We start from the raw sequence: 13,717 nt of genomic DNA, 5'->3' as shown, positions 1-13,717 counted from the left end.
GGGTGTTAGTTAGTTGTGTTGCAATTAACTATAACGTGTCTCAACAATAAACATAGATTGCCTAGTAAGCTTCCATATACGGGATTATTTAGCAATTTACAGTCAAAACAGGGTTTGTTGTTTTGATTCCTTAAATGTTAAGTGTGGTTTAACATTGTGTCCTACATATACTGGACCGAACGAAAGTGTCTGTAAAAAATGCTTTAGCTTTCGTACATGTGACAACCAGCTCCGCATGTAGTAGTGAATAATTGCGCAATCCGTACTTTTTATATCTGAGGCGTATGTACTCATGAAAACAGCCATATATGGCTTGCCAGCCATAGGTTCCTGAACCCTGGTCTAGATTCTAATTGATACAAATAGAGCAAAAGTTGTTTTAATTTGAGCTGATTAAAAATGTCCTTTATGGACTGCTTTATTCTACTCTGCGACATAATTGTATTCCTATTTAACCTTTTCATTCATGTGTATTTATGCACATGTTTTGTTTGTGTGTTGTGTGTAGAGCAGCATCAGTTCCAGTTAAGATGTCACCTGTACCAAGCTCGCGGGCTGATCGCAGCCGACAACACGGGCCTTTCTGATCCTTTTGCTCGGGTCACGTATTTGTCGCACAGCCAGACCACTAACGTAAATATAAGAAAGAACATACGTGAGTAATCTTGATCACAGTCAGCATGATTTGTATTTTTCAGGTGATTAATCAGACTCTCAGTCCCACATGGAATCAGTGCCTTCAGATGAGTTCTATTGTGCTGAGTGGAGATCTTCAGCACATCAAAGAAGAACCGCCAAGACTTGTTGTTGAAGTGTATGACGACGACGCACTGGTAAGAAGAAAGCTAAAATTTAGTACTGTAGTGTTTATCAACAGTGTTGGGAATAATGCCATTATTAATAACGCCATTACGTAGCAGCATTATTTTTTTAAGTACAGTAATGGGATAATCTATCTAACGCTGTTACTGTTAATGGCAGTCAAATGTGGTGCATTACTTTAAATGAATTGAGACTAAGTGTGTTGGCGTGGACAGGTGTTAACTTTCTTGTAATTTGCAAGTAAACCATAACATACAAGTGTAAACATTAGGGGGGACAACGCGCATGCTCTGAAACAGTGTGGTATTATGGGTAGTGTAGTTGTTATGTTATTACCTAGATAACATAACATGGAGAGAGGGATTGGATCGTCACTTTATATTGTTTTATTGTTGACATTTGTTATAAACAAAATATTTGAAGTGCTGTTGCCTATTTCTACTTGACCAGTGTTTCAGTCTGTGAGAGTTTCATTTATTTATTTTACAATGCAGTGTTAAACACATTTTATATTGCTGAACGTTCAACTTTTGTTGCGTGAAAATAATATGTTCGGTAGCATATGTCTACTTAAGCAGTTGTCTGACTAGAGCTTGTGATTTATTCTATAGTGTGAACCTCACTTTATATTGTCTTAAAGTTGACTTTTGTTGTGAAAAAAAATACTTGAATTATAGTAACATTTGTCTAGGTGACCATGTCACAAACCAGGACAAGAAACGGGAATGAGAACCCAATCGCGTAACGTTACTCAGTTTATTGGGGAGAAGAGAAATGAGTGCACACTCAATCCGAAGATCGTGGGTCGCGGAAGTAGCTTGAGCGGAATGAGGAAGTGGTCAAAATCAAACAGATCGGGCCGAAAATAAAACAGGATCAATAATAATAATAATATAATAATTTCCTTTGTATTGTCATTCTTTGTAACAATGTACACAGAACGAAATGTCGATACACCTGACCCGTTGTAGCGAGTCGATGCAGCCGCAGCCACTAGAGGGCGCCGCCATTATACCAATTAGGTATGTCTCGGCCGAGGCGCGAACCAGCGACCTCCCAGTCTCAAAGCGGGCACACTACCATCTAGGCTACTGAGCTGGTAAACACAGTTTCGCAGACGCTCTGACACCAGGAGACTCACAAGACAGCGTTTAAGTAATCTGGCAGCAATCTGTCAACGCGTTTCAGCTGGTGTCAATGGGTGGGGCCCATTGGTTGCCGTGGCAACCATGACAGAACCCGGCCCACATGGCGGGGACCAATTTGGCGACATGGCAACCGTGACAGAACCCACCCCCCTCAAGGGATGGCTCCAAAAGTCCCCCAAAATACAAAATACGTTGCACTCCAGAATGGGCTGATGCCCCCGAGGAGGGTGGCCCCTCTTTAGCCTGCGAAGGCGTGGCAAAAGCAGGAAAAAAGACCCTGGGCCGGCAGACGGACAAGTCGGAAGAGTCGGACTGGCGAGCAGAGGAGTCGGACTGGCGAGCAGAGGAGTCGGACTGGCGAGCAGAGGAGTCGGACTGGCGAGTAGAGGAGTCGGACTGGCGAGCCGGAGAGTCGGACTGGCGAGCCGGAGAGTCGGACTGGCGAGCCGGAGAGTCGGACTGGCGAGCCGGAGAGTCGGACTGGCGAGCCGGAGAGTCGGACTGGCGATCCGGAGAGTGTGACAGGCGAACAGGAGAGTCAGGCAAGCAGACTGGTGTGGAAGGCCGATCGACGGGCGCGGCGTTGAGGTTGTCGGGCACGCCGTTGAGGCTGACGGGGACCTCGGACAGATCGGCGCCAGATTTTCCCGGAATCCCCATTCGAGGCACAGCAATTCACATGGCAGGCGAGTCCGTGGGCCTAATGGGAGATAAAGGCGATAGCGCGGCAGGAGGAGAGACCCCAGGAGACGGGGCCATTGCCAACAGCCGACGCGAAAGGAGCTCATTCAGCTGAGCTAATTGCTCCTGCTGGCGCAGCATGCTCCGTAGATTTGGAAATCTTAGTTATGGCGGCACAGTGGTTAGCGCGTGTGCGGCACTGTGTGGGTTCAAATCCAGCTACCGGACTTCCTGTGCGGAGTTTGTATGTTCTCCCTGTGCTTGTGTGGGTTTCCTCCGGGCACTCCGGTTTTCTCCCACACTCCAAAGACATGCATTTCAGGTGGATTGGCCGGTCCAAATTGTCCCTAGGTGTGAATGAGCGAGCGAGTTGTCTGTCCCTGTGTGCCTTGTGATTGGCTGGCAACCAGTTCAGGGTAAAATACTGTACTACAAGGTTCTATAACACAACTACTTGTCTGATCTTCTCTATTCAGCTAACTCAAATATTGACTTGAAAATTTCAAATTCTTTGACATAAAACAACTTCTTTATAAAGTAACAGAAATAGTTACTTTCCCTGGTAACTAGTTACCTTTACTTAGGAGTATTTCAGTTACTGACTCATTTATGGAAAGAAGTGGTGAGTAACTAGAACTAATTACTTTTTCGGATTTATGTGCCCAACATTTTTTTATTTATGTAGTTTAACATGTTATATTGTACATATGTTTCGTTATATCATTCTATACATATTCTTAATAATGAAAAAAAAAAATTAAGAACAATTGTTATCAGCGCAACTAAGATATCTATCTATCTATCTATCTATCTATCTATCTATCTATCTATCTATCTATCTATCTATCTATCTATCTATCTATCTATCTATCTGCCTTGATCATATCCCTCAAGAGGGGTGACCGACAACAAGACAAACACATACAATAACAAGGGGAAAAATAGCAAGAAACACACACAAAAAATTTTGGACCATGGCCAACCCAAACAAGTTAGGCACCTAAGTTGGTAATGCTTTTGTCCCTCCAGATGAAACGGGACACAAGAAAGCGGCCATGTCACTCGGGTCAGGGTGACACAACACACTCTTCTGTTCAACAGCAGGGACAGACAGCTTTCACTGGTTTACCCGTGTCGCATCATACAGGTGCTCTGCCCATTCCTTAGAACGTGTCCAAACATCGCACTATCCTTTCACAACACCTCTCCACTCATTCCTATCACCAACAAGAGCTCGAGCTTCCACTATATTTAGACCTCTTTCCTGCAGTGCACTCATAACACCATCCATCCACGTCAATCGCGGCCTTCCTCTTGGTCTCCTTCCATTTACTTATGCCCTGTAGATCCTCTTCAACATTCGCTCCTCATCCATCCTCTCCATGTGTCCAAACCAACCAAGTACTCTCTTATCCACACGCTTGCTCAGTTCCACAACTACTCCAGTTCTGTCTCTCACAATTTCATTTCTCAATCTATCCAATCTTGTCACTCCTAACATATTCCTCAAACACTTCATCTAAAAAAAAATGTATTTCCTTTTCAAATCTGCGTTCAGGCTCAAAGTCTCGGCACCATACAACACAGTCGGCACAATCACATTCTCATACAGTCCCCTTCTTAACATCCATACTCATACTCTTGTTGCTCATCACTCTCCTCAGAGCACCCCAAACCATACTTCCTTGATTCACTCTGTGCAAGAGGAAAGAGAGTTTAAAGAGAGGATAGGAGAAGAGAAATGGAGAGTGTAGAAATGGAATGGAAGTGGTTTAAAGAGGCAGTGTTTAGGAGTGCAAAAGAAGTGTGTGGAATGACAAAAGTTGGTCGCGGTATTAGGAAAGGAAGTGAATGGTGGAATGATGAGGTATCAGAGGCTGTGACAGAAATATCCATTAATAACACTTTAAATTTAAAATTGTAAATAAAGATACTTTTGGCGGAAAAAATTAGTTGGCATATCTATTTTGTAAACGAAACTACAATATCAACCATTGATGTGTAGTGACTAATTTCGACTCCCCTGCAAAATCCTCCCCCCTCGCGTGAACGTGCATTCTGCTGCGCTTCCGACAATAGCTTTATTGTTTTAGTAAGCTTATTATATAGAATACAATTGCTATTGTCGGAAGCGCAGCAGAATACGTGTTCACGCGGGGGGAGGATTTTGCAGGAGAGTGGAAATAAGACACTATAGCTGCAGACGCATGCATACAATAGCATCAAACGCTCGCTTCGTTTGCAACCAAAAAAACGATACTGAGATAGAGGCTACCGCGGCGAACTTGATTGATTTGCCGTTTCATGATAGTCGGTGTATACCGGATGGTACCCATAATTGACAAATTTGCGTTTTTCCGTACAGATTTTCTTGTACGTTGTACACGTCTTAAAATGCATAATAAACGTACTTTGTATGGCAAAAAACGTACAGGTTGACAGGTATGTAGTTTAAATAGCGCTTGTCAAACAGGGTCGCTAGCGCCCCCATGGAAAAAGTGTTAAAGGGACATAATGTATTGTTTAGCGCATCCTAGTAGGAAAAAACTTCATTTATAAAAGACAAAAAAACACACTATTAATTTGTATACTAGCCAAAAATATATGAAAATTCATATAAATGTGCATTTTGTCATGATTTGCCCATTGCTCTCACCTGCACTCACTCGTTTTGCCCCAGCCTCCGCTCATTCCCTGATTGGTTCCCCTCCTATTTAAACACGTCATTCTCATTCACTCCTAGTCAGTCCGTCAGCGAACTAACATTATAATAACATAGTAATGACATAAGTTATTTTAGATATGCATATCAAATATCCTTCAAGGTAATAGGGAACAAAATGTAGCCCTGTTTGTCCCTACATGTCATTGTCCAAAATGATTCATTTTGATAATATCTTGCAGGGCAAGGCGGAGTTTTTGGGGGCCACGGTAGCCTCTCCTGAAGTCTTCCTCCTCTTGGACTCTTATACACCACCTAGGCTGCAGTACAGTCAGCTACACCACAACAGCCAATCAGGAGGAGAACTGCTGGCTGCCTTCGAGTTGGTGCAGGTCAGCTTGATTCTTGATTCTAAAACAGGGGTGGACACATACGGCCTTTAGGCCACATGAAGCCCGGTGGACACTATAATCCGCCCTGCCAAAAGAAGAAAATTAAAGTATAATGACAATACATTTATAATACTAAATAAGGTAGTACTATATAGTAGTACTGGTAGATTGTGCCAGCTTTGTCCCCATGGTCTCTTTGTGTATCTACAACAAAAATACTATCATAAAAATACTACAAAATACCCCAAAAATGAAATTAAATGTATTGCTTAATAACATGGACCTAACATATAGCTTATCTTTCATTCTAAAAAGAAAAGAAAGCCTACAGAAATACTACTACAGTAATACTATAATACAAAAACACTAGTACATAAATATTACAAAAATAGAACAACAGAAGTACAACTTAAATACCGCAGAAATACTACAACTGAATTATCACAAAAATAATATTACAAAAATACTGCAGAAATACTACAAAACACATCTCTAGTAATACTACTGAAGGCTACAGAAATACAAAATGCATCAACTGTAATACTACAAAAACTATGACCGAATTACTACAAAAATACAATTACATAAATACTGCAGAAATATTTCAGAAGTACACATACTTCCGAATGCTACAGAAATACTACAAAAGTACGACTGTGAAACTACTATAAAAATACTACCACAGAAATTACAAAAATACAGTACAATGCTAGTATTACGACAAAACTAATTATCAAAACCAGGGATTTGAATATATTATTTTGCTTTAATTGTCAGTGTTTCAAAACCAATTTGATGAGAACTAACCTTTTTAAAAACAAATATAAATCGAAATATAACGTGTAACCGAATGCATGTATATTTATTCATAAATGGAAAAAAAAAGTCCAGGTCTCTGGGCCCTTCAGCCAAATTGTTCAACCCAATGCGGCCCTCAACTTACAAGGTTTGCCCTACCCTATTCTAAATGTTTCGATTAAGATTGAAAAGCACATTGTTGTGTCTAGATTCCCGTGTCTGGAGAACCGAGTTTGCCGCCATTGGAGGAACAGGAAGGAGGCATATACACAGTGCCTGAAAACATCAGACCGGTTCTCAGTACATACAGACTTGAGGTGGGTATATGTTTATAAAATTGATTTGGCAAAAAATGCTTCTTCAACAAGTAAAGTATATTGCCATTTGTTTGTCTGCACACAAATCTGTTCATTATCTCCGCCAGGTGTTATTTTGGGGTCTTCGAGAACTTAAGAAGGTTCAATTACTGTCTGTTGATCGCCCTCAGGTACCCACTCACATGTCAAAAACTACTCTGCTCTCCTTGTGTATATTTGATTCACATATTTGCAGCATCATAACTCCTTTTTGAAAAAAGTGCTAAGTCAAGATTAGCGTCCAAGCTCCGCTTGAACCCAGTTTGTGGGTGAAGTAGTGCTAAATGGGGTTTGCCCTAAGATAGGCTCTTTAAAAATATGTTCTACTGCTTGCAAATAGCTTTTTTCCTTTTTAAACAAAGTGCTACACAAAATTAGATGTGGACGTACAAAAATACAAATGGTATATGGTCTGCATTTATATAGCGTTTTTCAAGTCAATAAAGACCTCCCAAAGCGCTTTATAATGTGCTTCACACTTACCCATTCACACACACACTTACACACTAATAGGGAGTCAGCCATGCCAGGCGCCTACCTGCTTATTGGGGGCATTAGGGATTCAGTGTCTTGCCCATGGACACTTTGACATATAACACGAAGGAGCCGAGAATCGAACCTGCGACCTCTTGATCCCAAGATAGCGCTATACCTTAGAGTTAGAGAAAGAGAGAGAAAGACTGAAAGATAAAATAGAGAGATAAAAAAGCAAGAGAAAGACAGAGAATAGTGAGAAAGTTGAAAAGAGAAATAAAGCAAAAAAGGTGGAGAGAGAGAGAGAGAGAGAGAGAGAGAGAGAGAGAGAGAGAGAGAGAGAGAGAGAGAGAGAGAGAGAGAGAGAGAGAGAGAGAGAGAGAGAGAGAGAGAGAGAGAGAGAGAGAGAGAGAGAGAGAGAGAGAGAGAGAGAGAGAGAGAGAGAGAGAGAGAGAGAGAGAGAGAGAGAGAGAGAGAGAGAGAGAGAGAGAGAGAGAGAGAGAGAGAAATCTAGCTCAAGTTGTTTTGTGAGTGGTGCCTGTCTTTGGTGACATCCAGTTTACATATTTCATACTTCAGCCTCTTTTTCCCCTTGCGCTTTTCTCAGCGTTGTCTTGCTGGTTTTAATCCACCGTAGATTATCTGGCCCGCGGACCCCGTGTTTGACACCCCATGATTTACAGTCAAGCATCTTTTTAATAGAAAAAAAATGTGTGCACACCGTGCAGGTGTTCATTGAATGCGCCGGAAAAACAATACGTTCTTCTGTCATTCAACGCTACAAGTCCAACCCGAATTTCACAACACTGGTTGACACCGTTGAGCTGGTCTGTAATATTTTGTCAGGTCTTCATGAGCTTACTACATGCCAATTAAGAATCCCCTCAATGAATTGCTTATTTATTCTGTGTTATTTTAGGAGTTACCCGAAAATGAGCACCTCCTACCACCACTCAGCATCACCGTAGTGGACTGGAGGGCTTTTGGTCGCAGCACGCTGGTTGGAAGTCACGTCATCAACAATCTGATGAATTTTAAATATGTCGGCCCGAATTCATCTGCACACATGCATAAGCCACCTTCAGTCACAGACACCCCAGATGGTAATGTTGCATATTTGTAAAAGCTGATTGGATTGCTATTCATCAGGGGTCAGGAACCTTTTTGTCCTAAAAAGCCAAAATAGCAGAACATTTAGATTTTTTTTTTTTGGGGGGGGGGAGCCTCAATTTATATTTTAAGACAAAATCCAACCAACCGCAAAACCCCCTTTATAGACAACAACTAACTCTTTCGTGCATTTTATTTCACTCTGTGACATTAGATGATTTTTTATGAAATGAAAATAATGCCATTCCAAATCAAACTGTTGTCGAAAGGTGTCAGAAAGACCCAAATGCAGGAAACAAAGGGAACGGAATACAAGGAATGTGGTCAAATTCCACTCTGGGGACTTGTATTTCACAGCAACAACAAAGAAAACTTTACTGACGAGAACGGGGTGTGGGACCGGGACAGCTGAGGAAGAGATACAAAAAAGGAGGCTTGCAAGGGAAATTAGGCTTGTTAATACTTGTTACCGCAGCTGATACCAAGTACAGTAGACGGCATCCCTAGCTCATGATGTTTACTCCTTATGGTGTTTTTCTTTTTCGGCCCATGTTACGGCATAGCTTTTTGGGACAGTCATTGAGAATTAGGAGGTGATTAAAGCAAAAAAGTATTCTATAGGTGTCAGGACTAGAACGGAAACAGGACCCACTTGTGTGACGTTTACCACAAGTTTTATTGAAAGAGAGAGGAAGGGCTGCGCCCACGATCCGGTGTTCTCTAGGCGCAGGAAGCAAGTCGCTCTCGTACTTGGATTGTGATCCGAACATGGAAGTGGATCTTCCGTAGCGAGTGATGGCGGTATCAGGGGTGGAAAACTGGTCGGTAACTGGGACTGGGAGGGCAAGACGTGATCGGGGTCGCAAACGAGTCGTAAGCCAGAACGGGAGTGCAGACGTGGTCAGGATCCAAACAGGTCGTAGCCGAAGTCAAACGCGAGCAAAAACGGGACAGGCGAGAGTCAGGGTCAATAAAGGCTAGCCTGGTATACACGGAGATTCACAGACGGACTGACAACAAGGAATAGACAGGACAGGGTTCAAATAGTGACAGGGAACCAATCAGAACCCATGGCAGTTGGCGCCAAATGAGCGGGCACAGCTGAGTCACATCAGTAATAATGACAATAGGCATTACAATCATTGCAAGTGGAAGTTTTAAAATGTATTTTTAATTTTGGTCAGCCATATCTCCCCCTTTTGCAACAACCCATTACTCCACTGTACCAGTTCAAGTGACGTTAAAACAAAAGTGAAAAAAAAATTTTTTTTCATTTACATCTACAGTGATAACTCTACACCAGGGGTCGGGAACCTATGGCTCGCGAGCCATATATGGCTCTTTCTATGAGTACCTATGGCTCAGAGACCAATTTGATTGCATGCAAAATTTCTCCATCTTGTTCAAAATCGAGATTGTCTATCCTATTCAGGTACACACACGTAAAGCCAAACCAAAGCTAAATGCAAATGAAACACTTCGCAGTATATATAGGGCACGTTTTTCACTACAATTTACAGTCAAGGTGTCACACAAAAAAAGGGGGGAAAAAAAACTCGTTTTGGCTGTACAACGCTAAAGAATCCTTTATTTAAAAGTTCACTATATAATCTGTGTTCAGTGTTCAGATACTTTATGATGAATCCACAGAACTGTAAATACGCCAAAACACCGGAAGAGAACTTAGTCATTTGATTGGGCGAGTGGGAGGGATGGGTGGAGCTATGCAAAAAGTACAAGCATTCCCTCCCATCTCTCGCCAAAGGCTCCCTATTCTCAGAATGTTGTGACGTTTTTACAAAATAAATGCTTGCATCTGGTTTTGAAACCAATATGTATGAAAAAAAGGGTCAAAAGGAGTTTAACCGATCTTGAGTAATTGCAAGAAAGAGACAAGTTTAAAGTGGTCTGTTTGTTGAATTTGGGACAGGGGCTCTGGCATTATTCTCTTTTCATAATTTTTATCAAATCATCAAAAATAAATGTGCTGAAGACTAAGCTTTTGTCTGGGGCGCGGGTTTAGCAATTTAGTAAATTTGTCTCATAATATATGGTGTGGCTCTTTCCCAAAATAAAATTAATATTTTTTGCTTTTATGGCTCTTTGAGTCAAAAAGGTTCCCGACCCCTGCTCTACACACTAGCAGCAAGGGAAAAAAAAGTTTTTCGATTACACTTAATATTTCGAAAAAAAGTTTTTTTTGTATATGATGGCAGATGTGCTTTTCAAAAAAACAAGAAAAGTAATATATAAAATTAGCAAGTCAATCACATTTACATATTCCTGAGTCACAGAGAGTTTTAAAGGACTGCACAGGCCAGAATTACAAAATCCCCTAAACTCTAACATACATTAGGGCAATAAAAAAATCAACAAATCAAACAAAAAAACCAGCATGAGGAAAGTTATGAAACCTTAAAAAGGGGCCGCACATTATGTAATCTTTCTTCCAGGCTGCATGGGCACCAATAGACTAAACATTATCATCAACAACAATAAACATAGTAGATGGAATTGTTTAAAAAGTCCAAGAAGACAACAACCACACTTCCCATTTCAATCAGCCAGTTGATGCAGTACCCTCCAGATAATGGTATGCCATTGGTATCTCATTGTGCAACAGCTTGTCTTTCTCCCTCGCTCAGCCCCTGGCCAAGTAGCGGGAAAATGCAATTCAATAGTATGAATTTGGCATCAATCAGAAAATACAGAAAATGAGTGTGTCTTGAGTCTAGATTTAAACTCTTCCAGTGAGGTTGCAAATCTTGTTTCCAATAAGAAAGCATTCTACAACACCGGGCCCCAAATAGAGAGTGCTCTCGGACTTGCGGATTTCTTCTTGGCTCCAGCAATCATAAGTAGTGCTGTACGACTTTTCCAAGCGGAGCCTTCAAGCAGAAACATACGACACAACTAAATCAGCTAAAATTGAGGGTAATATAATTGAACTTTTTATCAGTCAAATGTATTGCTGCGACATTTTACACCAGCTGCAAACTTTTGATGTTAGACCTCAGAAGACCCTAGAGTAATGCATTATGTTAATCAAGACGACATGTAACAAATGCATGCATTACAGTAATCTCAAGCATCTGATTGAGACAGTATGGGGGGATCTTCGCAATATTGCAAAGATAGAAAACTTTTTTTTTTGTAATAGTTTCACATGTAAATAAAACTACAAATATGACATCCAGATTTATAAGAGTAAGTCTTGGTAACAATAAATTTGTCTAGGTTTAGAGCTATGCTTGATAAAAGGTCACGACAATGAGTGGGACCAACAATCAACATCTCTGTTTTTTGGGGTTAAGGTAAAAAAAAACATAATATCCGTTCCTCTTTGTCACTTGGAACAAATAAAGATCTAACAAAAAAAAGGAGGATTTCGACTTGACCCAAACGCCCCCCGACCCCGCCCCCCCGGCAGGTCATAAATAACCTAATGGGTCTTTTTGTCACAAAGAATCCTTGCACCCAGATATACCAGAGACCAGTGCCACAGTGATGTCAGCAACTCCGAATGTGCTTATTACAATTGAAGAACCGACCCTCGAAAAGAAAGCACCCACCAGTAACAAGGTGAGTAACATATGCAATTATCATAGTATGTTGGCACCTTGTTATAACGTATTTGTATCAAATGCAAGTTTGTGTTTAACTGAAAAGCGAGACAGCCATAAGAAGAGTACCCATCGGTCCTCCAAACGGAGGAGGAGGACCATCGCAGATGAGTCGGCAGAGTGTGTCATCGACTGGTGGTCCAAATATTATGCATCTGTAGAAAAACAGGTAACATTAACCCTTTATTTACCAATGTAGCGAGCAGAGACGGGAGTCGTAGGCGGAGTGTCAAACAAAGGTGCCAAAGAAAGCTGCTTTAATGACATTTAAACTTGCAATAACAAAACAAACACGAGAGTGGCTTGAGCCGGCCGAATTAAGAGTCCCCCTAGGAACTCGCTAACTAAACAATGGTTCCGTGGGTGAATTATGTAAAACCCACTACACAAGCCCCCCCAGAATTCACCCATAGTCAAAGTCTCTTTGCCTGGTTGGGACCCACTGCGGGTACAAGGAGCTGGAACAGCGGGGGGGTGAGAGCTTGTGGACTCAGTTGGAGAGCCCACAGGTGCTGGGGGCGGAGGGTCAGAGTGGGTACCCACGGGGCCGGAGGGTCGTGCCGCAGGAGGACGGCCGCGCCGTGGGGCTTGGGCCAGTGCCAATGCTTAGCTTATTGCTCCAGCGAAGGTCGGGGGGTCCCGTCCCTGTGCGTTGAGCCGACCAGATGAACCAGGTTTTTCCAATGCTGGCGGTCTTGTGCCAGCTGTTCTGCATCCTCTACGGCAACTCCGTGTTGTTGGAGGTCGCCCGCAACGACGTCGAGCCATCGAGTGCGGGGTTTCCCTCGTGGTCGTCTCCAGCCTGCGGCCTTTGGGTCAAACTGGAGAATGGCTCGTGTCGGATGGTCTGGTGGTAGACGAAGGACATGGCCAAACCAGCGGGTGCGGCGTTGTGCGACCAAGGAAGATGCTTGGGGCTGGCACGTGCGGGCTCTGAGCTCTTTATTGGAGACTCGCTGGGGCCACCTGATGTTCTCGATGGTTCTGAGAGCTCTGCTATCAAAACCATCGATTCTTGTGGCCAGGGTGTCGTTCAGGGGCCATGTTTCTGAGCCATAAAGCAGGATAGGGAGTACGGCGAGGTTGTAAATGCGGAGCTTCGTCTTGCGTGCGATGGTCTGGTGCCGCCAGAGTGGTTTCCAGAGAGACTGCAGAGCAGATGCTGCCAGGGCTCTTCTGCGGAGAATCTCTGGTTTTAGGTCCCCATTGTCTGTCACCATGGACCCCAGATATACAAAGCTCTTGACAGGCTCTACGATGTCGCTACCAATTTGGATGGGAGGTGGATCTGGTCCATCACCGACATACATGAACTTGGTTTTCGTCCAACTCACTTGCAGGCCAAGCCGCGCTGCCTCTTCGCTGTAAATGCCCAGAGCGTCTCTCAGCTGGCTGTAGGAAGTGCTGAGAATGATGGTGTCGTCAGCATACTCCAGGTCAGTCAGGTGGTAGTTGCCGAAAGACACTCCGGGGATGCGCTCACTAACCCTGAACATCAGATGGTCGATGATGCAATTAAAAAGGTCGGGAGCAGCCACACAGCCTTGGCGAACGCCGCTGGAGATAGCAAACCAGTCGGAGTCAATGCCGTTGATACGGACACAGCTCTCTGCGTTGCTGTAGAGCAGCTTGAACAGGGCTATGATCTTGG

The 13,717-nt window shown here is 42.9% G+C and overlaps 1 protein-coding gene across 1 annotated transcript in view; it reads left to right on the top strand.

The window, feature by feature from the left end:
* The window catches only part of fer1l6 (fer-1 like family member 6), a 58,657-nt gene that overhangs the window by 23,766 nt on the left and 21,174 nt on the right, over nt 1-13,717 (top strand). The window contains exons 20-28 of the mRNA XM_088352600.1: nt 509-633; nt 699-833; nt 5,556-5,705; nt 6,713-6,820; nt 6,928-6,990; nt 8,062-8,160; nt 8,253-8,436; nt 11,910-12,025; nt 12,113-12,235. Of these exons, the coding sequence (XP_088208726.1) occupies nt 509-633; nt 699-833; nt 5,556-5,705; nt 6,713-6,820; nt 6,928-6,990; nt 8,062-8,160; nt 8,253-8,436; nt 11,910-12,025; nt 12,113-12,235 (1,103 nt within the window). The remainder of the gene's footprint in view (nt 1-508; nt 634-698; nt 834-5,555; nt 5,706-6,712; nt 6,821-6,927; nt 6,991-8,061; nt 8,161-8,252; nt 8,437-11,909; nt 12,026-12,112; nt 12,236-13,717) is intronic.

The sequence above is a fragment of the Urocampus carinirostris genome, chromosome 14 (assembly GCF_059441175.1).
Source record: "Urocampus carinirostris isolate Australia breed hairy pipefish chromosome 14, RoL_Ucar_1.0, whole genome shotgun sequence".
Taxonomy (NCBI): domain Eukaryota; kingdom Metazoa; phylum Chordata; class Actinopteri; order Syngnathiformes; family Syngnathidae; genus Urocampus; species Urocampus carinirostris.
The sequence above is the reverse complement of the archived record's forward strand: the minus strand, read 5'-3'. Positions and strand labels throughout refer to the sequence as shown.